The following is a 27,483-nucleotide window of genomic DNA, read 5'->3' on the forward strand; positions in this document are numbered from 1 at the left end:
AATTAAATGAAGGATATTTCATACCAATGGTTAATTTAGGTTTAGGATAGTTTGAAAAAGAAATGTTTGGAAATATATAAGAAACAATATGGTAATTTACTGTGTGACCAATCAAAATTATTTCTCATGGTCACAAGCGGGGGACTGTTACCATATAGGCATATAGATATTGTTTTATACCATCATTAATGTAATGTGATTTTAACCATAGTATATAATATGTATGTGTATATAAAAATAGGAATAGCTTAATAATTAGGATATCAGAGTTTAATGTTTAGACATCGTAGTATAGCTTTTTGTTTTACTAAATAATATGAAGGACCACTTTGTAACATATCAAATGCAACTGAATTTATTTAGGAGACAAAATGTCTAAGGCATGCTAATTAGCAGAGATAGATGTGTTGATTCCCCCAGTTACATACTTATTAACCAAGTATAAACAAAGTAATGTACTTCACACCCCAGGATGCAATTAACAGAACAATAAGACAAACGGGTATTTAAGGATATACTATTTAGCACAGACTGTATATGTCCTGCTATTGTCTAGTTATATTACAGGACAAGATACAACTGTTTATAGTCACACCCTAGAGGTGGAATAAACCAGGCGAGCTTCAAAGAGAACAAACAATGTCAAAATGCCATCAAATCATCTTTAATTTGCTACAGGCTATAAGGGAGGGGACATTGCACAAGGAGCACAATGTAAATTGAAGCACTTTCCCCTTCCCCATCTGTGTATTAATCCCCTTCTCTGAATGGGTGTGGTGACAACGGGCCGGTGGAGAGGACAGAACCGCAGCTGTCCCAGAACAGCCATTTGTATACGCCTGCCTTTATTGCATACTTGCCTACCCTCCGGGAATGGACGTGAAGCTCCCAAGAATCAGGTCCCCCTCCCGGCCCCCGGGAAGATAGGCAAGTCTCCTGCTTTCCCCCCACACTCCCTTACCCGCTGCACCATGTCCTGGATTTTGTGGGTTCGTGGCAAAGGGGCTGGGCTAAAATGATGCGAATAGAGTAATTTTACATCATTTATAACCTCTCCCAATCCAAGGACCCGTGAATTGCATTGGGATGGGGCTTGCTGACATCATCCTTGTCCCACCACTCCTGGCAGCAGTGTACGTTCTCTGCTGTGTTCTGCTGATTATCACTAATGAGAATAACCGGCTAGATGTAATGAGGTCCAAGTTCGGCAATTGTGTGGGCCACCGGCAGTCGAACTTGGACGTTTTTATAAAGGAGCAATCACTTATAAGGCATGGTCCCGCATAGCCGCTGAACTCAGACTTCATTATATCCAGCCCAATTTCGGAGTGAGCAAAAAGTCCTCCTATTGAAAAAGTCCTTGATCTTCTGCGATTAGAACTGGTCACCAAATTGAGAAGAGACTTTATCAGTCAGGCTTGGTCCCATTCCAGAGTTTTGCTAAATAAGAACAGTACAAGTACTGACACACAGCCCTGGTGTCAGGAGAATGTTTGAAGTCTCTCCAATCTTCAGTTACATGAGCCTACAGGTGCATCAATAGTAATGTTTTTCAATACAAGATTGACCACCTTTAGCCCACTGCATGGTCATTCTAAACTGGATGTTTACTTTTGTAAGTATAGTTAACTCTATGGGGGAAATTTACTAAAATGGATTCGTAGAAAAAAGGTGTATTCGTAGGGAGAAATACACCTTTTTTTTACGAATTTGTATTTTCGGGATTTACAATCCCAAAAATACAACAATTCGTAGTCCTAAAGATGGAACATTCGTATTTGTAGTTACAAATACGAATGCCCTACACCATCGATAGGATACGACAGAAATCACCATTCAAAAGAATGGTGGTTTCTGATTTACTAAGCAGCCGTACTGACAATACGGCTGCTTAGTGGTGTGAAACACCCACGCAAATACGACAGGAAAATAGAACACCATTTTCCTGTTCTATTTGCGTTTTAGCCTGCACGGATCAGTCAGATCCGTGCAGGCTGCAGTGTAAAAAAATAGAAAAAATAAATAAATTTAAAAAAAAAAAAACGGCGTGGGGTCCCCCCCACAGCCATAACCAGCACCAGGCTGAAGGAGCCGGGGCCGGTAATTAAAAATCAGGGAGCCCGACAAATAGGGGTTCCCCGATTTTTAACAACCAGCCCCAGGCTCCAGGTCCGGGGCTGGTTCCCAAAATACGGGGGACAAAATGAGTAGGGGTCCCCCGTATTTTAAGAACCAGCCCCAGGCACAACCAGCCGGCAGGGTAATGTCACAGCCGGGGGACACTTATAATATAAGGTCCCGCGGCCAAAACATTCTCCCTACCGACCAGTCAGCCTGGCCAGGGGCCCTGGGGGAGTGGGGACCCCCCCAATGAAGGGGTCCCCCCCCTCCAGGACTTACCTGACCAGGCTGAAGCCTGGTGCTGTCCTCGATGCCCCTGGGCGGTGGGCATCGAGCTGATAAATGTTGTAAAAAAAAGATGAACCTATTGTTTTTTACTGTGGCACTACAAGTGCCAGCAAGCCTCCCCAGCAAGCTGGGACTTGGAGAACCACAAGTCCCAGCCTGCTGGGCATTAAAGGGCCCGCTGGCACTTGTAGTTCTACAGTTAAAAAAATAGTGCACAAAACACACTGACACACTTTTAAAATAAAACTTTATTACACACAAAGCCCACACATACTAATACTTACCTATCTTCTTCCCATAGGTCGCCCTGGTCCTGTGTCGGCGTCTTCTGGTCCTGTGTCGTCTTCTTCCTCCATGTCGACCGTCGCTGTCGCCGTCCGGATCCGAAGAAATCCATTTGGGAAGCTGTGGAAGGAAACCATACTCACCTGTCCCAGCGCGACGTAGTCCAGGTAAGGGTCTTTGCAAAAAAACAAAACGACACCCGAACCAAGCGGACTGACGGAGACGCACGTGTGTTTGTTTACATCGTGCGGCTCCGCCTCCCGAATGCCGCTATTGGCCGCCTTGCGGCCTAGCGGCTCCTGATTGGCCGCTAGGCCGCAAGGCGGCCAATAGCGGCATTCGGGAGGCGGAGCCGCACGATGTAAACACCGTGCGTCTCCGTCGTGTCCGCTTGGTTTCGGGTGCTCGTTTTGTTTTTTTGCAAAGACCCTTACCTGGACTACGTCGCCCTGGGACAGGTGAGTATGGTTTCCTTCCACAGCTTCCCAAATGGATTTCTTCGGATCCGGACGGCGACAGCGACGGTCGACATAGAGGAAGAAGACGACACAGGACCAGAAGACGCCGACACAGGACCAGGGCGACCTATGGGAAGAAGATAGGTAAGTATTAGTATGTGTGGGCTTTGTGTGTAATAAAGTTTTATTTTAAAAGTGTGTCAGTGTGTTTTGTGCACTATTTTTTTAACTGTAGAACTACAAGTGCCAGCGGGCCCTTTAATGCCCAGCAGGCTGGGACTTGTGGTTCTCCAAGTCCCAGCTTGCTGGGGAGGCTTGCTGGCACTTGTAGTGCCACAGTAAAAAACAATAGGTTCATCTTTTTTTTACAACATTTATCAGCTCGATGCCCACCGCCCAGGGGCATCGAGGACAGCACCAGGCTTCAGCCTGGTCAGGTAAGTCCTGGAGGGGGGGGACCCCTTCATTGGGGGGGTCCCCACTCCCCCAGGGCCCCTGGCCAGGCTGACTGGTCGGTAGGGAGAATGTTTTGGCCGCGGGACCTTATATTATAAGTGTCCCCCGGCTGTGACATTACCCTGCCGGCTGGTTGTGCCTGGGGCTGGTTCTTAAAATACGGGGGACCCCTACTCATTTTGTCCCCCGTATTTTGGGAACCAGCCCCGGACCTGGAGCCTGGGGCTGGTTGTTAAAAATCGGGGAACCCCTATTTGTCGGGCTCCCTGATTTTTAATTACCGGCCCCGGCTCCTTCAGCCTGGTGCTGGTTATGGCTGTGGGGGGGACCCCACGCCGTTTTTTTTTTAAATTTATTTATTTTTTCTATTTTTTTTTACACCTTGCAGCCTGCACGGATCTGACTGATCCGTGCAGACTGCTAGAAATAATTCGTATTAGCGACCGTATATACGGCCGCTAATACGAATCATTACACCATCGGAGGGTTACAAAGCAGTCGTATATGACTGCTTTGTAACTGATCCTCCGGAACACGACTTTGCATACGACTTAAACAGTCGTATGCAGTCGTAGGGAAACTACCAATACGAAAAACTAGGTTTTTCATATTGGTAAATTTCCCCCTATATATCATCAATGAAGTGATACCGAATCCAATGCCGAGAGCAATAAGCAAACCCAATTTTTGGCAGCAAGTAACATGGGTCCTTTATTTGGATTAGGAAACCCAGTAACAAAATAATGCTCTGAGCACAATCCCTTCTCTTCCTTCCCACCGGCCTGCCCCTATCCTGTCAGGATGCCACGGAGAATAGTCCATCCAAGAAGCTGCCTCCACCACTCAGTCCACTATCTCCATGCAGAGAACCAAGCCCTGGAAAGGCAGGAGGTTGGGCCTTGCCTTTGGCTTCCCCCCATGCCTGTGCTCCATGGATGAGGCAACTCAAATTTGACATGCCACCACTGCAGCATCCGCTCATGATTGGCTGCCTGTCCATAAGCAGTGATTGTCTCATGTCCGCAGCCGAATTCCACATGGTCCATGCTGCCGGGCCTCCCATGGTCCAGGCTGTCCCTCCTGATGGTGGCCATGGTTCCTATATGGTTTTTGTTACAGTAAGCTCACTGGTTGGATATAGTACCTTATTCTGGTTGACTCGCAAGGCTACGTATTTACAGCCTTGTGAGTCCACCAGACGCCGCCCGCCGAATTGCCTGCCTCCCCCTCACACGCTGCGCTTGTTCGCCTGGCATGCAAATGGTTATTTAACATAAACATCCATTCACCGGCCAGGGGGAAGCTCCCACATCTTTCGATGGTCGCCGAGTGCACGCATATCTAAAGTGACTCTCAGGTCACTTAGATATGCGTGCACCTTCGGGAGGAAGTGGGCAGGCAACTGGCATCCGGTGATGTCAGCTGCCCACTCCCGTCACCGGGCAATTACCATGGGAAGACCAAGCATTTTCAAGGGAACGCCCATGAAACGCTGGGCATTCCCATGGGCGCGACTATCCGCTACCTTGGGTGTGTGCACCCAGCAAATTGTTCCCCTTGGCCGCACGCACCCTGCTCATGCGCAGAAATGCAACTGTGCGTGTGCAGACTTATTTCTGCGCATGTGCAGACGCAGGGTGAACTAAGGGAACGGACCAGAATAAGGGTGAGTGAGCTAGTCCTAACTGCCATGCTAAAGTCTGAGTTTGAAAAATGACAGTTGGGATCTGCTTGATTGGTAGTTTATCTCTATCACTTTAGAAGGTTTAGTACATCTGCCCCTGAGAGCGAGTTTATGTCGGTCTTACCCGAGAGACCAGAGAACGATGGTGGATCAAGCGCCTAATTCAACATGGATCGTTATTTAGAGAATTTGCAAATCAAGTGATTACCTAAGGATTGCATGTGTGTACTGTACGCAGCCTGATTGCACAAGGGGTAATAGCGACAGAAAATGCGTATGCAATGCGGCTGTAGCTTCACAGTCAGGAAGCCGATATTTGTGGGTGGTAACCAGACGTTTTCCAGGAGTGGCAGAAAAAACGCAAGTGTACCCAGGTGTTTTAAGGGAGGGTCTGTGACATCAGCGCTGGCCTCGGTCAGTCACAGATTAGTGGCAGCCTCGGGGTTACTCACATTTGCACAGACGCCAAAGTCCTTTCGATGTTCCGGGATATGCATATGGGGGATACGGTCACTAGGTCTACAAGCATTAGATCGACACCACTAAGTCGACATGACTGAAGGTCGACATGCAGGAAGGTTGACATGACTAAAGGTCGACATAAGTTAGGTCGACAGGGTCATTAGGTCGACAATCATTAGGTCGACGTGGGGAATGTCGACAGTCAAAAGGTCGACGCAGTATTTTTTTTGAACCAACTATGCCGACAGGCGGTATTTCATGCCCTACCATCAACTAGGGTGTGGTGGGAGAATATTATAGTGTGCCCGAAGCATAGCGAGCCAAGCATGGGACGCCGTGCTACATTTCAGTGTCCATGTCAACATTCAGGACAAAACAAACTGAAAAACCCCATATCGACCTTTTGACTGTCGACCTTTCCCATGTCGACCTAATGAACCCTGCCGACCTAACCCATGTCGACCTTCAGTCAGGTCGACATTCTTGCATGTCAACCTTAATGCTTGTCGACCTAGTTGCTGTCTATCCAATGATCCATACCCGCATATGGATCTGAGAACTGCAATAGTTTTGCAATACACTCACAGATTTACATAGGGTGTTTTCTCTTTCTGTGTGGGCGGTGGCTTCCATATTTGCAGACAACTGCGAATTCTCTGATTAGCGAGCCATGCTGAATTACCCCCAAAGTACCCTGCAGCACTTCTCACCCTTGCAGAACTCTGTAGATATATGAGGGCACTGTCACGCATTTGTTATCATTCCAACAATTTACTGTACAATCTGAACTACTGTATACGGGAGATTTTCTATAGCCACAGAATCATGGATTTCATCTTACATAGAAGAACTTACTTAGAATGCCGCTGGCTGGGTTTCGTTTCTTGCAGCTTGCCGCATGTATAATAAGAAGGCTGCTTGTTTCCTTTCTGTTTCTTACTGAGATCAAGCTAGGAAATGTCAGGTTACTCTTTGATATATTAAACATAAACCTCCTACCGGCTGAGGATTTCCCCGGGTACACATCATGATATTCAACCATACCTTAATGAAAAAAGGACACAGAGACATACTGTAGATTTCGCAGAAATAATGTTATATTTAAATTAACTATATATAGTACTTACATAGCTGTAGAAATAAAAGTAAAGTATGAGGACACAGAAAGAACAATTAATGTCAGCCCGTACCCTAAAACTCTGTCACCGGCCAAAACAATCTAAAACCAACTAGAATCACAATGGTCTCCTCTCAACCTTCTACCATGACCGCTCCCCCGGTAGGGTGATGATGCTACTGCTGGTTAGGTGTTCCAGCAGATCTATACAGTCAATGAAGGTAAATGCACCTAAAAACCCAGAACTGGGTCAGGCTGTTTAGCAGCACCTGTGCTCTCCTGATATAAGAGTTTCCAGGGCAGAAGGTCATTGCTCCTGAAAGTGGAATTACTGCTGAATTACCAGGTATGTTGTTCACTTGCTACAACAATAAATGCCAAGACTTCATCTGATCCAGTGTATGTGATTCCTTGCCACTATATATCTCTAATTTAACTTTTCTTTGCATCCTTCCTTCCTTATATGTTTGGTGGGTGATAGGTGTGTTGTGTCAATGGTCGGTCACTGTTACATGCAGCTCCTGCAGCTAGCTATACGATTGGCTCTTGCGTAGCAAATTGCTAGATGCCACTGTAGCTCCTTATTATTTGTATTCCAGGTGTTCCCTAATGATTACGATGCTGGCTGCTACAGTACATGCAGAACACACCTGTTTGGAACACCTCATCACTTGACTCCAGCCTGACTCTCCTGTGATTGGTCTGTCTCCCTTTCATTAGGGATTCTGGTCAGTACCTGTTTGCTGGGGATATTCCCTAGAACCTCATTTTAGTAAGCTCATCACACGGTCGCTGCACCCAGTACAGTTTCCAGTCTCTCTGTTTATTTCTGCATTCCTGTATTCTTCCTCGCTATGTTGTCCTGCACCTGTTTTCCTGTGTTGTGTATCCTACAGTATGTCCAGTCCTAATCTGTGTCCTGTCTCCAGTCCAGTCCTTGTTTATATATCCTGCCAGTTCTAGTTCTGGGTACATGCAGCCTGTGACCGAGATCAGCCACTGCAGCAAAGTACATTACTTCCAGCTGCTATACTGCAGGTTAGTAAAAATACATGGTTTCCCCCAGCTCACTGAATGGTATTAGTAACCAGTGTAGAACACTACATGATAATAGAATTCAGAGATATTGGTTACATATACCTGCGCAGGTGTATGCTATGCCCCCAAGCCGCCGTCAAGGCTTCTCTGTATATTGGGGTCCCTAGCGCTATATATATAAGCTGGAAAGCCTAGAGCGGCACACCAGTGAGATACTATAGTGTTCATAAATATTAGTTATAGGATGCCGAAGCTATGTATAGAGAGAGAGAAGAAAAAAATGTAATGTAATAAAAATATTGAAGAAAGGGTACTCTTTACCAAGAACGGCCACAATCTCGGGCATCGCGGCTAATTTATAATGGCATGCGCGATGACCGCAATGCCCGCGATTTTACATAGGGAATAATGTTAAATGTATATTGACCGCGATGCCCGCGATTTTACATAGGGAATAATGTTAAATGGGCAATTGAACCCAATTTACATAGGGAACAATGTTAAAGGCACCCTGAAGTGTGAAATGGCCCCCCCCCAATTGTTAACGCCACCCCACGATCAACGTGAACCCGAAGCGTGGCGAGCCCGCGAGGGGCGGCGGTACGCGTCCTCCGACCCTTTCATACCCCCACTATCCACGTCGGCGTGGAGTTGAGAATAGAAAGTGTGGCGAGCGCAGCGAGCCACCGAGCCCGAAGCGTGGCGAGGGGACGCGGATACCTGTGAAGCCCGCGAAGGTACGCGGATACCTGTGAAGGTATCCGCGTGCGCTCGCCACGCTTCAGGCTCGCCACGCTTTCTATTCTCAACTCCACGCCAACGTGGATAGTGGGGGTATGAAAAGGTCGGAGGACGCGTACCGCTGCCCCTCGCGGGCTGCCACGCTTCGGGTTCACGTTGATCGTGGGGTGGCATTAACAATTGGGGGGGGGGGGCATTTCACACTTCAGGGTACCTTTAACATTGTTCCCTATGTAAATTGGGTTCAATTGCCCATTTAACATTGTTCCCTATTTAAATTGAGTTCAATTATCCATTTAACATTATTCCCTATGTAACATCGCGGGCATCGCGTCGGTCGCATCGCATGCGTTTTTAGCCGCATGCGATGCGACCGACGCAATTTTTTTTTTACTCGCGATGCCCGCGATCTAAATCGCTGTGGCCGTTCTAGGTAAAGAGTGCCGAAGAAAGTGTTAGTGAGGAAAAGATAGTGCTCAGTGTTAATAGAATGTAATGGTGTGCCGCACTAGAGCCACCCAGCTCAACCAGTCCAGGGGAAGCCGCTCGCGTTATATGCAGTGCGGAGAAACGCATTTTGTTGCTGATCCTAAATAGCCTGACCCTGATCACAATTAGGAAAGCTGCACTGGAACTAATTTTCCCTATGCTGCGGCTGATCTAAAACCTGGTCTGAATTTTCCACATTATCCTCATTTGGAAATATGCTGAATCTGTCACACTCCTCCCCCCTTAACTCCAACCACACTGGTGAAGCTACTTAATTTTCAGGTGAGCTTTTTGTCTCGCCCAGATCTAGTTGTGTCATCTGCTTGGGTACACAGCCCTCCACCCCTTTCCAGAGGTCACCTACCTCACCCTCTTCCTCTAGCATCACCATAGGGTTGCTTGGAGGATCAGGATCTACAAACCTCCTGAAAAGGGCATCCACACTGAGGTGCTGTTTCCCCGGACGATACCTCACCTCAATCTTTAATGGCTGTAAGGCCAAAAACTAATGGGTCACATGAGCATTCACCTCTTTGTTTGTATGCATCCATTGTAAAGGTGCATGGTCACTGACCAACAAAAACTCTCGCCCCAATAAATAATACTTTAAGGCAGAGGTTTCCAAACGCGGTCCTCAAGGCACCCCAACGGTCCAGGTTTTAGGTATATCCATGGCTCAGCACAGATGGTTAAATCAGACTGACTGAGTTACTCATTAAGTCACCTGTGGCCAAGCATGGATATACTTAATACCTGGACCGTTGGGGTGCCTTGAGGACCGCGTTTGGGAACCTATGCTTTAAGGATTTAACTGCCTACCTAATTGCTAAGCACTTCTGCTCGCCAGTTGAGTACTTGCGCTCTCTGGGCAATAATTTACAGCTAAGGTAGAGGATGGGCTTCTCCTCTCCATCTATCTCTTGGGAAAGGACTGCTCCTAATCCTGTCCTAGAGGCATCTGTCTGTAACACAAATTGTTATTTAAAGTCAGTTGCTTACTTCCGATTCCGGCGCTGGAGGAAGCAGCAGCACCCACATAGGGCTCCGTGTGCTCCCCAGCTTTTGATACCCGCCGACCGCCACTACAACCCACAGATCCCACCCAAACCCTCCTGCAGTTGACTGGGCATCTCCGCACAGCTGACTAAGTCCAGCGCCATCGGTACCTGCTAAACGCACCCGCCCGGCGCCATCTGTCTGCGTCCCATGGCCTCCACTGCACGTGGTCTCCTGCATCCCTCTGCTGGACGGCAGCTGTGGCAGTGACCACCTGACCCCTCCGGTGGCTGTCCGGACATTGCTGCGCAGCCATCTCCCCCAGCACTTGTGAGTCCTCCTGCGTACGCATGCCCGGCGCTGTTTGTTTATCTGCTCTCCCCACCCCCAGCTACAAGCGGCTGCACGTGATTATATACTCTGGTCTGCTGGACGGCTGCTGGGGCTGTAAAGTGGTGCTCCTGAATCCTACCCACTCTACACTCTGACCCCTCTGCTCAACTATCTCCCCCGGCGCTGTTGGGACCTCCTGCGCATGCCTGCCCGTCACTGTTTGTGTGTTTGCTCTCCCCACCCTCAGCTACAAGCAGCTGCACGCGGCTATACACCATGGTCTGCTGGATGGCTGCTGGGCCTGTAAAGTACTGCTCCTGACTCCTACCCCCTCTACACTCTGAGCCCCGCTGTTCAGCTGTTAAGATTTCTTTTTTTTTCTTCTTTTTTTTAGTAGCTCTTCATGCAGTATATTTTGTCTCGAGTAGCTCCCGCCCCAAAAAAGGTTGGAGACTACTGCTCTAGGGTGCCGTGATTCAAAAAAGTTTGAGAACCACTGGCGTAGCAGCAAAAAAAATCCTGAATTCTGCGATTTTAGCATTTGCTAGGTTTAAAAAAAAAATACAGATCCAAAACATGGATGGAGATACAGACCCAAAACATGAAAAGTGCCCAGTGCACACCCCCAGCGATTATATCAAGGTGGTGTCTGATTTGTTACAAATGTATTCTGTAGCAGGACAATGACCCCAAACATACAGGCAATGTCTTTAAGAACTATTTTCAGCATAAAGATGAACAATGAGTCCTGAAAAGAAAATAATCCCTCTAAGAATCAAACCTGGGTCTCCAGCATGGAGAGCGGTGCACTTATCCACTAGCCTATGACACCTGGTGATAGCAACCTGTTCTCATGAGTTTACGTAATGAGGGATCCCATGCAGATGGAGCCGTAATGCCATTCATTGACATAGAGATGCTCCAGCGTCTCAAACACAATATAGAGTCCCATTCTGGATTTGTGTTCACAGCATTCAGCCCATCCCACCTCCTTCTCCCATCCCTGGGAGACTGCTCTTTTCACAGAGAAGGTTGGTGTGAATGCAAAGGAAGGGCTGATACAGCAATCAGTCAGTCTGGCTGGGGGAAGGTATTGTATAGTAGTGTACATTAATAAGTATGCTCTGTGAATTGTGCGCATGGAGATGCATAGAAAGGTTTTTAGGGAAACAGGATTTTTTGTATGTAACTAGTTATATTAAATATAACTCGCCTAAATGTTAAAAAAAAAAAAAACATTTGGGTTGGCCAAACCGTAAGATCTACCAACAGTTCAGTTCACATTTTGCCAGACCACCTAGCCAGAGGCGGATTTACCATTAGGCAACCCAAGCAAGCACCTAGGACCCATTTTTTTATGCATAACAATAAAAAAGCATTTACACAGCCAGCCACATATAGGGGGAGCTCCATGATCCTCCCTCTGCAGAACAAGCTACACTCACAGGGATCCCACTTTAGGCTCCTTACTCCCAGCCTGCACACCAGCCAATCAATGTGCCACAGGCTGCAGTTTCAAATACCATTGGACAGCTGAGCCTTTGCTCAGCTGTGTAGACTAACGGCTGCCAGTGCGTTGCAGCGCTGCCATAGGAAGCGTATGGGCACGGATCGGATCCGTAATAGAGATCTGATCCACGGCGAGTAGCAGGAGGGCATTTTAGAGCGGAGACCTTAATACCTGAGTCTCACAGCAGACAGGCCCCCGGGACTGTGTGCCCCCCCCCCAGTGGCTAACGCCCATCGGCCAAAGTCTCCATTGCCTCCGGTAGTTACGTCACTGATACCTTATAACTGCTATGAAACAAACAAGTTAGATTTGCATTAAATACAAGGGAATAATTTACATTTAAAATCAACAAATTAGTGCAATATAATTACAAAGTCACATTCCTATATAATGTACCTCAGCTTCAACTATTATTGTGCAATATATAGAAATATCCAACAACTGTAATACTTACCATTTAGAATGAAGTTCTCTTGGTAATAATGGGGGTGATTCTGGCTGATTCGGTCTCCTGCGAATTTGCAACGGGGACTGATGCTGACAGCCTGCGCATAATTGCTTATGTGGTGATCTTCACTGCGGGCGCCCTCGGAGACTTGCATGTGATGTCACCGGATCTTAGATTAGCGAGCGCTACAGAAATCATTCGGTGGTTGGCGACCATCGAATGACTGCTCTCCCCTTCGATGGCACGTGCGGGGATGTGTTTGCGTACATTCCATCGGTAACATGTATCACACACTGTAAAATGCTGCCGGTTCCTAAAGCCGACTGTGTAATGTACCTTCATAGCTTCCTCGCTGAGGTAATTATCAGTCTGGGAGACTCTGTATAATAGCCCCGTCTCTATGGAATATAATATTGTCATTACAGCTACATACAGAATTACTACAGCTACCTATTATATTACCCTGCTGTCAATCTCCCCAACAGCCGCCTCCCCTGAACCATATACGGGGCTCCCAGGGGCAGGACGCACCAGCTCCTCTCCTCCACAAGGTACAGCCTCCGTCCTCAGCGTAACAGGTCAGGTGACACCGCCGTGGCCGGACTTCATCTAGAACCCACGCTGTCTGTCACCGGCCCCAGTCACTGCCGCTGCCCGTGGGGAAGAGCCGGGAGCTGCCGCTGTCACAGTCAGGTACGCGGCGTCCCCTCAGCTCCCGCACCCAGCGCTGCCCTGCGTGCCGCTCCGCCCCCTCACGCTTCCCCTCAGCCGGCGCTCTCTGCTCTCCGCCGCTCAGCGCCCCCTTATATACCCCCTGTTGGGCGCGCAGGGTTTCCCGCTCTGACCGCGAGCGGCCCAACTTTATTAGTCTCCGCTGTTTTGTGTCCATGACACGTCCTCCTCCCCCCAGCAGCCGGGGACTGTGTGGAGTGACGCCTCATTAACTTGTAGTTATATTTTATGTAGTGTGATACTGTCCTCCAGAGACTATGGCCCTGATTCTGGTTCACTCTTAGAGGCAAATTCCTTCATAGCTGGACAAAACCATGTGCACTGCAGGTGGGGCAGATGTAACGTGCAGAGAGATCTAGCTTTGGGTGAGTTATTTTGTTCCTGTGCAGGGTAAATACTGACTGCTTTATTTTTACACTGCAATATAGATCTCACTTTGAAGAAAACCCCACCCAAATCTAATTCTCTCTGCACAAGTTACATCTGCCCCCCTGCAGTGCACATGGTTTTGTCCAGCTAAGAAGGAATTTGCCTTAGTGAACTAGAATAAGGCCCTATGGCCCTGATTCTGGTTGGCTCGCAATGCAGCGGTAGTTTGCTGATTTTAGACCCATTTAACACCACCACCTGCCAAGTGTATAAAAGGGGTATAATACTGAAACTACAACTCCCACAAACCCTAGCCAGGGAGTAAGCTGCTTGCCTATTGGCTGTTTGTATAGAGTAGGCGTGTACTGTACTTGGCTGCACCAGCGATAACTTCAAGGCAGCTGTGACTCAAGTGATCACTTGTGAGTAGGGATGGCCATCGACCATCGATGATTCGAAATCATCGATGGTTCATGGCCGATGTCTAATACTTTTGCCATCGATGGGGGAGTACCAGATGGTTTCCCTCCATCGATGGAATAGCAAAACGATGTTTTGCTGTTTTTTTTTTTTTCAAAGTGCCGGGACACGGAGCATAGCTCCACCCCCCGACACCCGCGAAGCCCTGCCCCTGTGTTTTGATTGGCCCAGAGGCCAATCAATCAAACACAATGGATGACCATCGATATGTAAAAATATCGATGGTCATCCATTGCATAGTTAAGCACTATCGATGGCCAGTTGCCGAATTGCCATCAATGGCAACCATCGATGGCAATGGCAACGATGGCCATCCCTACTTGTGAGTACAGTGGTGGTGCTGACAATGTCAGTGCATTGGGCAGTGGTAGTGTCAGGGTTATTCCCTGGGTCAGAGGTTAGCTCCGCTCAGGAGTGGATGGCACATAGCCTGCATATCATCACAGTCACTCAGATGAAGAGGGTCGCTGGTGTGGAGGATTGCATGATCCAATGGGGTGATAGGAGATTGGAGAGGGGGATAATGATGGATAGAGTGAGGTCCAAGCCTGTGACGACTTGTTACACTATTACACACTGACCTTCCACAGGCCACACAATCCCCACTCCATGCATTAACTGTTTCTATGCAATCACATTATTCTGTCCCTCCTTCCATAGTACAATATATCAGCTGCTCAGCTTCAGTCCAAGTCCATACCTCCCAACATGACCCTCTCCAGGAGGGACACAATGCTCTCTTTTTGGACTTCCCTCTTAATTTATGATTTGATAATGGTCACCTGTGTTGAAACACCTTTCTTATCAATTAACCTTTTTAAATCAGGTGCTGGCAATCATACATTACCAGGGAAGCCCAGGAACAGAGCATTTTCTCCCTGGAGAGGGTCAGTTAGACAACCATGTAATAGTCATTACATAGGGGTGGATCCTCTTAACCCCGAAGGGTGCGAGTTGCCATTCTGGTGCCGTTTTCACACTGAAAACAGCACCCGAATTAACCCTAACTCATACCCTTCGCAGGGCCGAATTCACTGAAATTTACTCGCACCCCTATGGAGGTGCGAGCACTTTTCAGCGAATTCGGCCAGCCGTAAAGTGTGCCGGGTGTCGTGATGATTCGCACTCGGCGAATCATCTGCCCCCTTCGGGGTTAATAGGATCGACCCCATAGCCCCTGTACATATCCACTGTATTGTACATAGCCCCTGTACTGTACATAGCCCCTGTATTGTACATAGCCCCTGTACTGTACATAGCCCCTGTACTGTACATAGCCCCTGTATTGTACATAGCCCCTGCACTGTACATAGCCCCTGTACTGTACATAGCCCCTGCACTGTACATAGCCCCTGCACTGTACATAGCCCCTGCACTGTACATAGCCCCTGCATTGTACATAGCCCCTGCACTGTACATAGCCCCTGTACTGTACATAGCCCCTGTATTGTACATAGCCCCTGTACTGTACATAGCCCATGTACTGTACACAGCCCCTGTACTGTACACAGCCCCTGTATTGTACATAGCCCCTGTACTGTACATAGCCCCTGTACTGTACATAGCCCCTGTATTGTACATAGCCCCTGTACTGTACATAGCCCCTGTACTGTGCATAGCCCCTGTACTGTGCATAGCCCCTGTACTGTGCATAGCCCCTGTATTGTACACAGCCCCTGTACTGTACACATCCCCTGTACTGTACACAGCCCCTGCACTGTACACAGCCCCTGCATTGTACACAGCCCCTGCACTGTACACAGCCCCTGTACTGTACACAGCCCCTGTACTGTACACAGCCCCTGTACTGTACACAGCCCCTGCACTGTACACAGCCCCTGCACTGTACACAGCCCCTGCACTGTACACAGCCCCTGTACTGTACACAGCCCCTGTACTGTACACAGCCCCTGTATTGTACACAGCCCCTGTACTGTACACAGCCCCTGTATTGTACACAGCCCCTGTACTGTACACAGCCCCTGTACTGTACACAGCCCCTTTACTGTACACTTCCCCTGTATTGTACATTGCCCCTGTACTGTACATAGCCCCTGTACTGTGCATAGCCCCTGTACTGTGCATAGCCCCTGTACTGTGCATAGCCCCTGTATTGTGCATAGCCCCTGTATTGTGCATAGCCCCTGTATTGTACATAGCCCCTGTACTGTACATAGCCCCTGTACTGTACACAGCCCCTGTACTGTACACAGCCCCTGTACTGTACACAGCCCCTGCACTGTACACAGCCCTGTACTGTACACAGCCCCTGTATTGTACACAGCCCCTGTATTGTACATAGCCCCTGCACTGTACATAGCCCCTGCACTGTACATAGCGCCTGCACTGTACATAGCCCCTGTATTGTACATAGCCCCTGTACTGTACATAGCCCCTGTACTGTACATAGCCCCTGTACTGTACATAGCCCCTGTACTGTACATAGCGCCTGTATTGTACACAGCCCCTGTACTGTACACAGCCCCTGTACTGTACACAGCCCCTGTACTGTACACAGCCCCTGTACTGTACATAGCCCCTGTATTATACATAGCCCCTGTATTGTACATAGCCCCTGCACTGTACATAGCCCCTGCACTGTACATAGCCCCTGCACTGTACATAGCCCCTGTACTGTACATAGCGCCTGTATTGTACATAGCCCCTGCACTGTACATAGCACCTGTATTGTACATAGCCCCTGCACTGTACATAGCCCCTGCACTGTACATAGCCCCTGCACTGTACATAGCCCCTGTATTGTACATAGCCCCTGTACTGTACATAGCCCCTGCACTGTACATAGCCCCTGCACTGTACATAGCCCCTGCACTGTACATAGCCCCCGTACTGTACATAGCCCCCGCACTGTACATAGCCCCGCACTGTACATAGCCCCTGTACTGTACATAGCGCCTGTACTGTACATAGCCCCTGTATTGTACATAGCCCCTGTACTGTACATAGCCCCTGTATTGTACATAGCCCCTGCACTGTACATAGCGCCTGTATTGTACATAGCCCCTGTACTGTACATATCCACTGTATTGTACATAGCCCCTGTACTGTACATAGCCCCTGTATTGCACATAGCCCCTGTATTGTACATAGCCCCTGTATTATACATAGCCCCTGTATTGTACATAGCCCCTGTACACAGCCCCATATACTGTGCAAAGCCCCTGTACTGTACATAGCCCCTGAAAGCAGGTCCACAGCTATTTTGAACTCTCCAGCTGGACCGCAAGCCAATAGGAGCTTGCGGCCCAGCAGCCAATCAATAGCCACCACTGCCAGTCCTCATTGGCTGCCGACCCCCAAGCCCCTATTGGCTTGCGGTCCAGCGGGAGAGTTCAAAATAGCTGCCAACCTGCTTTGTGCATACAGCCGGGCAGCGCACAGCTCTCCGCATGGCTGTCACAGCTATACATTGTGTGTGGCTCGTGGCTTTCCAAATTACAATCAGCGTACGGCGCTAGCAAACGGTCCTGCGGAACCGACAGCACATTAGGTATTGGTTCTGCAGACCCGATGCGAACTGGCTGAATCCCACCCCTGCCTTCACTTTTTCATACCCCCACTTCAACATTTCCACGTCGACTACTTATATATATATATATAAATATATACTTGTGGAAAGACCAGCACTCCCTCTACTTAGCAAAAAGGACTGCGGTGACCTTCGAGGGGTGGATGTGTAGCAGGAAAAAAACACTGCGGCAATCACGGCTTTAAAGGTGAAAAACACGTGTATTGGTCACACAAAGCTCAAACTGACGTTTCGCCGCTGAGCGCCTCTTTTTCACCATATACAGTATAGCTGCAATCCTGATGCTGGAGGGCAGACGTCCAGTAGTAACTTGTAATTACATTTTATTTTGTGCCTAGGATTTGTTGGAACACTTACACCATCATGTCAAAACGCAGAGCGCCCTCTGGTGCGAGAGGAGGAAAGCAAAGAATAAAGGAGGAAGACAAAGGTAATGTACTATAATGTTATCCTGTAGCATGTAATGGCCTTTGTGTCTGATTCAGCTTTGTTATCAATGCATAAATACAGTAGCACAAACCATGCTGCACTGCAGGGGGCAGATGTTACATGTGCAGAGAGAGAGATAGATTTGGGGGAGTTATTGTGTGACATTTAATAGGATGCGTTTTTGTTTTTCGCAAAAACTAACGTTTTTACACGTTTTCGGAAAAATCACCCCCTGACCGGTCAGCATGGGCAGAGGTCCTGGGAAAGTGGAGAACCCCCCTCCAGAACTTACCTGGGTACTTGTTTCTTATCACGGCCACAATCGCGGGCATCGTGTGCCTTAACTTTAAGGCACACGATGCCCGCGATTTCATTCGAAAAAAGCAGTACTCGGGTACATCGCGTCGGTCGTGTGCGTTAAGAAGGCACACGACGCGATGCCCACGATTTCTCCATAGGCTTCAATGTTAAAATATTTAACATTGAAGCCTATGCGATGGACCCGATTTGTCCATAGGCTTCTATGTTAAATTATTTTAACATTGAAACTGAGTCCATTTAACATAGGAAAAAATGGGAAAAGGCCGAATAAGGGCCATTTCTCATTGGGTATGGCCCCGTCATGTGTGTAAAAAATAATGGCCCCCCATTGTGGCCGCCACCCCCACGACTGACGCGAACCTGAAGCGTGGCGAGCGCAGCGAGCCCGCGAGGGGCGGCGGTGCGCGTCCTCCGACCTTTTCATTCCCCTACTATCCACGTAGGAGTGGAGTTGAGAATAGATTAGTGTGGCGAGCGCAGCGAGCCACCGAGCCCGAAGCGTGGCGAGCGCACGCTGATACCTGTGAAGCCCGCGAGGGGACGCAGGGATCTGTGAAGGTATCAGCGTCCGCTCGCCACGCTTCGGGCTCGGTGGCTTGCTGCGCTCGCCACACTAATCTATTCTCAACTCCACGCCGACGTGGATAGTAGGGGAATGAAAAGGTCGGAGGACGCGCACCGCCGCCGCTCGCCACGCTTCCGGTTCGCATCAATCGTGGGGGTGGCGGCCATTATTTTTTACACACATGACGGGGCCATACCCAATGAGAAATGGCCCATATTGGCCCTTTACCCATTTTTTACTATGTTAAATGGACTCAGTTTCAATGTTAAAAAAATTTAACATTGAAGCCTATGGACACGATGGACCCGATTTCTCCATAGGCTTCAATGTTTTTAACATTGAAGCCTATGGAGAAATCGGGTACATCGCGTCGTGTGCGTTTTGGTATGCACCCGACGCGACCGACGCGATTTTTTCCGACACGACCACCACGATAGAAATCGTGGTGGCCGTGCTAGGAAACAAGTACCCTTACCTGCCCCGGCGGAAGCCTGGTGCTGTCCTCGATGCCCCTGGGACGTGGCCAACGGGCTGATGCCAAGTGTAAAATAAAAAAAACTATTGTGTATTGTTATGGAACTATAAGTCCGCACCGCATTCAGGGACTTGGAGAACCACAAGTCCCAGCATGCAGGGCAATAAAGGGCCCACTGGGACTTGTAGTCCCACAGCAGTACAAATATATAAATAAACACACACACACACCAGATAAATAAAACTTTATTACATACGGAGCCCATACACACAGATACTTACCTATGTTGATAGTAGTTCGCTCCACTTCTCCAGTAGTATCCATGTGGGGTCCCTGTTGAAGGAAAACATACTCACTAGCCGTCTTCGGTACTTATCCGGGACCCCTGCAATGCTGTAGCCATGAGCCGGTCTTCTGTTTACATCTGGGGCTCCGCCCACAGACTGGGAGTTAGTCCCCGCCCACCAACAAATCATGGACCAGGAAATAATTTTCATGACTAAAAATCGCACCATATCGCACTTTTTTGCCGTAAATTTGCATCTCATTAAATATGCAAGTTCCTGCAAAAAAAATATATTTTAAAAACCACTATGGTGCGATTTCGGTAATGCGATAAAATCGCATCCTATTAAATGTCACCCGTTGTGTTTCTGTGCAGGGTAAATACTGGCTGCTTTATTCTGACTGCAATATACATATCAGTCTGAACACCCCCCACCCAAATCTAACTCTGGAGGTCATTCTGGTTGGCTTACTAAGCAGCGTTATGTCGCTGCTTAGCGAGCCTTGTAGCGTTGTCCGCCGGCCTTACGAATGCCCGTCCCCACCCTGCTGCATGGCGAATGTACCTGATGCACTGCAAATGGATGTTTTGCATAAATATCCATTCGCAGAGTAGCGTGCGGGCCCGGAATCATTCGATGGTTGATGAACATCGAATGATTTCTTGGTGTAGTCCTGGAGCTCCATCCGCCCCAATGTTAATCTGGCCCTGCTCATTCATATGCTGCTCAAACATGTTTGTTAACAAGTACGACGGCTGCACGGGCGTGGCAAGATCGGATTTCCCGGGGGGACTTTCTAACCAATCCTAGCCCTACGGTATATAGCAGCTTGTTCTTCTAACCCATCCTAGCACTACAGTATATAGCAGCTTGTTCTTCTAACCCATCCTAGCACTACAGTATATAGCAGCTTGTCCTTCTAACCAATCCTAGCACTACAGTATATAGCAGCTTGTTCTTCTAACCAATCCTAGCACTACAGTATATAGCAGCTTGTTCTTCTAACCAATCCTAGCCCTACGGTATATTGCAGCTTGTTCTTCTAACCCATCCTAGCACTACAGTATATAGCAGCTTGTCCTTCTAACCAATCCTAGCACTACAGTATATAGCAGCTTGTTCTTCTAACCAATCCTAGCACTACAGTATATAGCAGCTTGTTCTTCTAACCAATCCTAACACTACAGTATATAGCAGCTTGTTCCTGTAACCAATCCTAGCACTACAGTATATAGCAGCTTGTTCTTCTAACCAATCCTAACACTACAGTATATAGCAGCTTGTTCTTCTAACCAATCCTAGCACTACAGTATATAGCAGCTTGTCCTTCTAACCAATCCTAGCACTACAGTATATAGCAGCTTGTTCCTGTAACCAATCCTAGCACTACGGTATATAGCAGCTTGTTCTTCTAACCAATCCTAGCACTACAGTATATAGCAGCTTGTTCTTCTAACCAATCCTAGCACTACAGTATATAGCAGCTTGTCCTTCTAACCAATCCTAGCACTACAGTATATAGCAGCTTGTTCCTCTAACCCATCCTAGCACTACAGTATATAGCAGCTTGTTCTTCTAACCAATCCTAGCACTATGGTATATAGCAGCTTGTTCTTCTAACCAATCCTAGCACTACGGTATATAGCAGCTTGTTCTTCTAACCAATCCTAGCACTACAGTATATAGCAGCTTGTCCTTCTAACCAATCCTAGCACTACACTATATAGCAGCTTGTTCCTGTAACCAATCCTAGCACTACAGTATATAGCAGCTTGTTCTTCTAACCAATCCTAGCACTACGGCATATAGCAGCTTGTTCTTCTAACCAATCCTAGCACTACAGTATATAGCAGCTTGTTCTTCTAACCAATCCTAGCACTACAGTATATAGCAGCTTGTTCCTCTAACCAATCCTAGCACTACGGTATATAGCAGCTTGTTCTTCTAACCAATCCTAGCACTACGGCATATAGCAGCTTGTTCTTCTAACCAATCCTAGCACTACAGTATATAGCAGCTTGTTCCTCTAACCAATCCTAGCACTACAGTATATAGCAGCTTGTTCCTCTAACCCATCCTAGCACTACGGTATATAGCAGCTTGTTCCTGTAACCAATCCTAGCACTACAGTATATAGCAGCTTGTTCTTCTAACCAATCCTAGCACTACGGCATATAGCAGCTTGTTCTTCTAACCAATCCTAGCACTACAGTATATAGCAGCTTGTTCTTCTAACCAATCCTAGCACTACAGTATATAGCAGCTTGTTCCTCTAACCAATCCTAGCACTACGGTATATAGCAGCTTGTTCTTCTAACCAATCCTAGCACTACGGCATATAGCAGCTTGTTCCTCTAACCCATCCTAGCACTACAGTATATAGCAGCTTGTTCTTCTAACCCATCCTAGCACTACAGTATATAGTAGCTTGTTCCTCTAACCAATCCTAACACTACGGTATATAGCAGCTTGTTCTTCTAACCAATCCTAGCACTACAGTATATAGCAGCTTGTTCTTCTAACCAATCCTAGCACTACGGTATATAGCAGCTTGTTCCTCTAACCCATCCTAGCACTACAGTATATAGCAGCTTGTTCCTCTAACCAATCCTAGCACTACAGTATATAGCAGCTTGTTCTTCTAACCCATCCTAGCACTACAGTATATAGCAGCTTGTTCTTCTAACCAATCCTAGCACTACAGTACATAGCAGCTTGTTCTTCTAACCCATCCTAGCACTACAGTATATAGCAGCTTGTTCCTCTAACCAATCCTAGCACTACAGTATATAGCAGCTTGTTCCTCTAACCCATCCTAGCCCTACGGTATATAGCAGCTTGTTCCTGTAACCAATCCTAGCACTACAGTATATAGCAGCTTGTTCCTGTAACCAATCCTAGCACTGCAGTATATAGCAGCTTGTTCCTCTAACCCATCCTAGCACTACAGTATATAGCAGCTTGTTCCTCTAACCAATCCTAACACTACGGTATATAGCAGCTTTTTTCTTCTAACCAAATCCTAGCACTACAGTATCAGTATATAGCAGCTTGTTCCTCTAACCCATCCTAGCACTACAGTATATAGTAGCTTGTCCTTCTAACCCATCCTAGCACTACAGTATATAGCAGCTTGTTCCTCTAACCCATCCTAGCACTACAGTATATAGCAGCTTGTTCCTCTAACCCATCCTAGCACTACAGTATATAGCAGCTTGTTCTTCTAACCCTTCCTAGCACTACAATATATAGCAGCTTGTTCTTCTAACCCATCCTAGCACTACAGTATATAGCAGCTTGTTCCTCTAACCCATCCTAGCACTACATTAGATAGCAGCTTGTTCTTCGTAGCAACTGATACAAGATGGAGTCTGTTGCAGCTAAGATGACTGTATGTATTTTGTCATTATTGTGTAACGCAGGACTCAGCGCTGCCAGTGGTGAGATTGTAGATATGACAACAAAGGAAACATCCGCTTACGACAAACATCAATATATTAAAGAATTTATGATGCTAAGAAAGGGAACAGAAGATGGAAATCCTTCTGTATACCAGCTGAGCATGGATCTTTTTGACTCTGGATATCATACATACAGCTTGGGAAAAGAAAACCTACAGACACCCAATAAAGTGATTCTATTAGTAGGAGCCACAGGATCGGGGAAAACAACCCTGATCAATGGGATGGCCAACTACATCTTGGGTGTAGACTGGAAAGATGACTTTAGGTTCCAACTTGTCCACGAGGTTACAGATAAATCTCAAGCTCACAGCCAAACCTCTGAAGTTACAGCCTACAAGATAAACCATGAGAGTGGCCACCGAATCCCGTATTCCCTCACTGTGATAGACACACCAGGGTTTGGGGACACACGAGGAATAGAACAGGACAAGAAGATCACAGAGGACATTGATGCATTCTTTACAGCGGACAGTGGTATTGACCAGATAGACGCTGTGTGCTTTGTAGTTCAGGCATCTCTGGCTCGGCTGACGCACACCCAGAGATATATATTTAATGCTGTGTTTTCTATCTTTGGGAAAGATATCAGAGACAACATCCTGATCCTGATCAACTTCTCAGATGGAGCAAAACCTCCAGTACTGGCGGCCATCAAGGAGGCTGAGATCCCATGCCCTCTGGACAACGATGGTGACCCCGTTCACTTCAACTTCAACAACTCTGCACTATTTGCCAACAATCAGGCCCGTGACATGAGCTTTGATGAGATGTTTTGGAAGATCGGGGAGCACAATATGAGGTCATTTTTCAATGTTCTGATTAAAATAGAAACCAAAAGTCTGACATTGACCAAGGAAGTCCTCAGGGAACGAAAAGAGCTTGAGATTACTGTGCAGGCCTTACAGCCAAAGATAAAGGCCGGGCTCATAAAACTGGATGAACTAAGTAAAACAATGGAAGTTCTGGAGCAGAACAAGGACCGTATGGATGCTAATAAAGACTTTGAGTATGAGGTCACCAAAACTGTCCCGGTGCAAGAAGAGAACAACACAGGTGGCTTCATAACCAACTGCCAGCAATGTCACTTTACCTGCCACAAATCTTGTTCGAGAGGTGATGACAGAGATAAAATTAAATGTAAAGTTATGTGTGATGGATACTGTACAGCGTGCCCAGGTAAATGTGTCTGGAGTGTCCATTACAACCAGAAGTATAGGTGGGAATATGTAACTATGACCGAAAAAAAAACCTCTGAACAGTTGAAAAAAAACTATGAAGAAGCTTCTGGAGAAGTGATGACTGCAGAAAAGCTATTAAAAAAACTAAATGATGACTATAATGATGTGAAGGAAGCAGTGTATGACCTTATTAACCAATCCTACCAGAGCCTGAGGCGCCTCCGTGAGATCGCTCTAATACCAAACCCTCTGTCAACCACTGAACACATTGACCTGATGATACAGAGCGAGGAACAAGAAGCCAAAGCAGGATACCGGGAGAGAATAAAGTCCCTGCAGGAGGTCAGGCAGCAGGCGGAGGTGTTAGAGAAGATTGAGAAGGGTGAAAACCTGCTGCCTGAGGAACAGGGAAGGGTTAGCAAAATGTTGGGTGCTGCCAGGGGCACTGCCAAGGTTGCTGCCAGGGGTGCTGCCATGGTTGCTGCCAGGCGTGTTATCAAGGTTGCTGCCAGGTGTGCTGCCAAGGTTGCTGCCAGGGGTGCTACCAATGGTTTGGAAAAGACAGTGTGTTCCTTCTTTTCAAAACCGTAATGTGCACAATGAGTCCGAGCACATCAAAGCCATTATTTGGAGAAAATACCAATAAGAAGTTGGTCATTCACATACAGCTATGAGGAATTTGTTGTAATTTTATATATTTACCACAAAAATGTTGTTTTATTCTCACAGTATGCGGGGGATCACAGTTATAGGCTGGGTGTTAGGTTTCGGCACTAAAAAGGGGTGTTATGTTTCACACAGAAAGGGGAGGGTTAGGCTGCCTGAGGGAAAGGGTTAGTATTGTGCACCAACTTGAAGGGTTAGGTATAGGCTGCTGGGTTTGGGCTAGCGTTGTGCATTAACATGGAGGGTTAGGCTGCAGGCAGGGATAGACGGTTGGGGTACTTACGGAGTCTCTGTCGGGATCCTCCGCATCAGGATTCCTTTGTTGGTCTTTTGGCTGCCGGCATCCTAAGTGCCGGTAACACGTGTGTATTCCGATATTGGCCTCATTCCACAAATCACTGATGGAGAAGTTGCATTATTCCCACAATCTCCACAGTAGCTATGGATAAGTCTTCTACGTACATTGAGATTGCACACATATATATGTAAGGAAAGGCGTTACTGTACCTGTTACATACAGAGTGATAGGTGCATGTATACGTATAATTAAATCTATATATACACATTATTGCACAATGTTTTCTGATTTGTTACAAATGATACATGTTAGAGATTTCATAAAATAAAGGTTATAAACGTATGTGTGTCCTTGTATTCCTATACCAGACTACAGGATGCCACAAACCATTTGGTACTGTGAGACAGCATTATCTAGGCTCTAGGTGCTGTATAACACTCTATGATATAAGTGTCTATGTAGTAATACTGCCATCTCCTGTATGTCTCATCCTTATACAAGGCAGGGTGGGTGGGGCTATAGGACATTGCTACATTGGACATTGTAGCTTAGTGCCCTGGTGACTGTGATGAAGGGGAAAGGGTTGGTGTGACTGGCAGTGAATTCCTATTGGAAGTGACGGCAAAAACACAAGCCTGTCATCGTCGGTTTTGGGTCATCTATCTGACGTCAGCTGCTATCATGTACACAGACGACAAACATGGCGCCATCGTCTTTATTTCCGCGCCCAGTCTGCATGGCCATAGAGCTGCCCTTATAGTTACTGCTCCTCGTTCTTGCGTATAGGCTGTGAATGTGTACGCAACTGTGAATGAGCGATGCCTCCGGTTGACGTCTCTTTTCAGCCAGTAGTTTAACACACTTTGGCCCTTATTCTGATTGCTTCAATCGGGCTCAAATTTGTTCGCAGAGCGTACCTTAGCTCACTGCGCATGCGTACCATTCGCAAGGCACAAGTGCAGGTTTGGGCAACCTTAAGAGTAGAAATAAGCTAGCAAACGAACTCGTGCAGAGTGGGCCTAATGTGGGCGTATGGATGGGCGCGGCCACAAAACTGGGCGGCAACCAAGGTGTATACTGGGGTGGTGGCTACATGTGCTGGGTGGTGGCTTCGCTCCACTGTGCGACCGCTCGGACTGTTCGAGCTCAAAATCATTTGCCAGCCACTTCTTGGCCCCACATTCGCACGGGCGATCCGCACGCACAATTGCAAAAAAAACCCTGCACGCAATACACACCCATGCAGCATACCAGTTTCTCTCATTAACCAATTAACTAACTACAGGCAGTTTTGCAGTTTAAACATTTACACTTCTTTGCATTCATGTCTCTTATATATTGCATTGTTTTTTTCTACAATTGCACTTGTAGGATTTGCTGCTTTTGTGTGCCATTTTAAACTAACAAACTTTAACACACAATTGTGCCTCAATAGTACACACAATTACAAAAAAGTCGACATGTGTCAACTCTCATACAAACGTGCAAACATTCCAGGATCAACATCAGGGTTAAGCCACAACAAGAACAAGAAAGAGAAAAAGTGTTTGTATGGATGCACTCCTTATGATTGATTAAGACCAATTTTTGGAGTTAAATTCCTTTTCAAAAAATACGTTTTTTCTAAAAATGTAGTGACTCCTTTTATCTTTATTAATGTCTAAATGGATAAGGAGACATCCACATATAGCGAAATAAGAGGTTAAGAACACAAACCTCTTATTTCGCTATATGTGGATGTCTCCTTATCCATTTAGACATTAATAAAGATAAAAGGAGTCACTACATTTTTAGAAAAAACGTATTTTTTGAAAAGGAATTTAACTCCAAAAATTGGTCTTAATCAATCATAAGGAGTGCATCCATACAAACACTTTTTCTCTTTCTTGTTCTTGTATGCCAACCGTTTGGGATAGCACCCCCACTGTTGTGAATTAACATTCAGTGGTCCACTGCCCGTCTAATAGAGGGCATCAATTCTTTCTGTGTGTGCAGAACCCCCCAAAACCCCCGTTTACCCTGTTTAAGCCACAACAATTAAACAAAAATATAGGAAAAATTATGAGTGACACATTAATTTTCAAGACATTTACGGGACACGTACTGTACATCGCCATTTAGTTTGGGATGTAAACATTAACAACACTAGAAACAGACAGGTAATAACGGTTAATTACCAGTTCAATTTGGGGAGGCTATTAATTAATTGAAACCACTAAACAGCATGAAATTAGGGTAATTGG

The 27,483-nt window shown here is 46.9% G+C and overlaps 2 protein-coding genes across 6 annotated transcripts in view; one reads left to right on the plus strand and one right to left on the minus strand.

The window, feature by feature from the left end:
• The window catches only part of LOC146007452 (uncharacterized), a 64,203-nt gene extending 51,015 nt beyond the window's left edge, over window positions 1–13,188 (minus strand). Inside the window, exons 1-2 of the mRNA XM_083145807.1 lie at window positions 12,433–13,188; window positions 6,610–6,798 (exon numbers count right to left, since the gene is read on the minus strand). Of these exons, the coding sequence (XP_083001933.1) occupies window positions 6,610–6,798; window positions 12,433–12,580 (337 nt within the window). The 5' untranslated portion in view covers window positions 12,581–13,188. The remainder of the gene's footprint in view (window positions 1–6,609; window positions 6,799–12,432) is intronic.
• LOC146007449 (uncharacterized) lies at window positions 7,490–25,573 on the plus strand. Of its 5 annotated transcripts, none has more exons than XM_083145804.1 (3): window positions 7,490–7,599; window positions 17,896–17,987; window positions 23,057–25,573. In XM_083145804.1, the coding sequence occupies exons 2-3, from the start codon at window positions 17,921–17,923 to the stop codon at window positions 24,865–24,867; spliced, it is 1,878 nt and encodes a 625-aa protein (XP_083001930.1). In that variant the 5' UTR covers window positions 7,490–7,599; window positions 17,896–17,920; the 3' UTR covers window positions 24,868–25,573. The 5 variants fall into 5 exon arrangements, with proteins under 5 accessions (XP_083001930.1, XP_083001927.1, XP_083001928.1 ...); XM_083145801.1 differs by lacking the exon at window positions 7,490–7,599 and adding an exon at window positions 12,955–13,119 and having other exon boundaries at window positions 17,896–17,986; window positions 23,053–25,573; XM_083145802.1 differs by lacking the exon at window positions 7,490–7,599 and adding an exon at window positions 12,957–13,119.
• The last annotated feature ends 1,910 nt before the right edge of the window (window positions 25,574–27,483 follow it).

Source organism: Crinia signifera, chromosome 6, assembly GCF_055691185.1.
Source record: "Crinia signifera chromosome 6, ASM5569118v1, whole genome shotgun sequence".
In the NCBI taxonomy this organism is placed as follows: Eukaryota; Metazoa; Chordata; class Amphibia; order Anura; family Myobatrachidae; genus Crinia; species Crinia signifera.